Below are 823 nucleotides of genomic sequence, written 5' to 3'. Positions count from 1 at the left end.
CTGTTTAGAGGATGGAGAAGACCCCGATCTTCACCATCAGCTTCTCCAGCTTCTCCGTGTTGGTGCCGCCCGTCTTCATGATCTTCCGGATGTGGAAGAGAGCGACGAAGCCGGTGAGGATGAAGGAGGTGCCGATGACCAGGTAGCAGGAGAGGGGGATGAGGACGAAGCCGGTGAGGGCGCTGACGTCCATGCTCCCCACGTAGCACAGCCCTGTGAGCTCATCCCCTGCCACCTTCCGCATGGTGAGGATGACGATGGTCTTCATGGCCGGGATGCCCCAGGCGGCCATGTGGAAATAGCTGCTGTGGGCCTCGATGGCCTCATGTCCCCACTTCTTCCCGGCAGCCAGGAACCAGGTGAGGGTGAGGACGACCCACCAGAGCGAGCTGGCCATGCCGAAGTAGTAGAGGATGAGGAAGACGATGGTGCAGCCCGTGCTCTCCAGCCCCTCCTGGATGATGTAGAGCTCGCCATTCTCCCGGTCGCAAGCGATGTTCTCAGCCCCTGCCACCGAGCGGATGATGAAGGCCACAGAGTAGACATTGTAGCACATGGAGAGGAAGATGATGGGCCTCTCGGGGTACTGGAAGCGGTGGGGGTCGAGCAGGAAGGTGAGGACGGTGAAGGCGGTGGAGACGAAGCAGAGGGTGGACCAGACGGCCATCCAGATGAAGGCGAAGTCCTTGTCCTCCCGGGACCAGTAAACGTCCACCCCGGGGGAGCACCTGGGCGCGCAGGAGAGGCTCTTCTCCACGTACTGGAACTTCTCTGGGTTGTCGCAGGCCCCCAGGCCGTTGGGTCCCCGGCCCTCGGTGGCGCC

The 823-nt window shown here is 62.2% G+C and overlaps 1 protein-coding gene across 1 annotated transcript in view; it reads right to left on the bottom strand.

Annotated features, from left to right (window-relative positions):
- The window catches only part of LOC104495283 (frizzled-9), a gene marked incomplete at both ends in the record, with an annotated part of 1057 nt that extends 237 nt beyond the window's left edge, over positions 1 to 820 (bottom strand). The window contains one exon of the mRNA XM_010138233.1: positions 8 to 820. Within this exon, the coding sequence (XP_010136535.1) occupies positions 8 to 820 (813 nt within the window). The remainder of the gene's footprint in view (positions 1 to 7) is intronic.
- Between the last annotated feature and the right edge of the window lie 3 nt (positions 821 to 823).

The sequence above is a fragment of the Buceros rhinoceros genome, unplaced genomic scaffold, assembly GCF_000710305.1.
Source record: "Buceros rhinoceros silvestris isolate BGI_N320 unplaced genomic scaffold, ASM71030v1 scaffold37386, whole genome shotgun sequence".
NCBI lineage: Eukaryota > Metazoa > Chordata > Aves > Bucerotiformes > Bucerotidae > Buceros > Buceros rhinoceros.
Note: the sequence above shows the minus strand (reverse complement) of the source record. Positions and strands in the feature narration are given on the sequence as shown.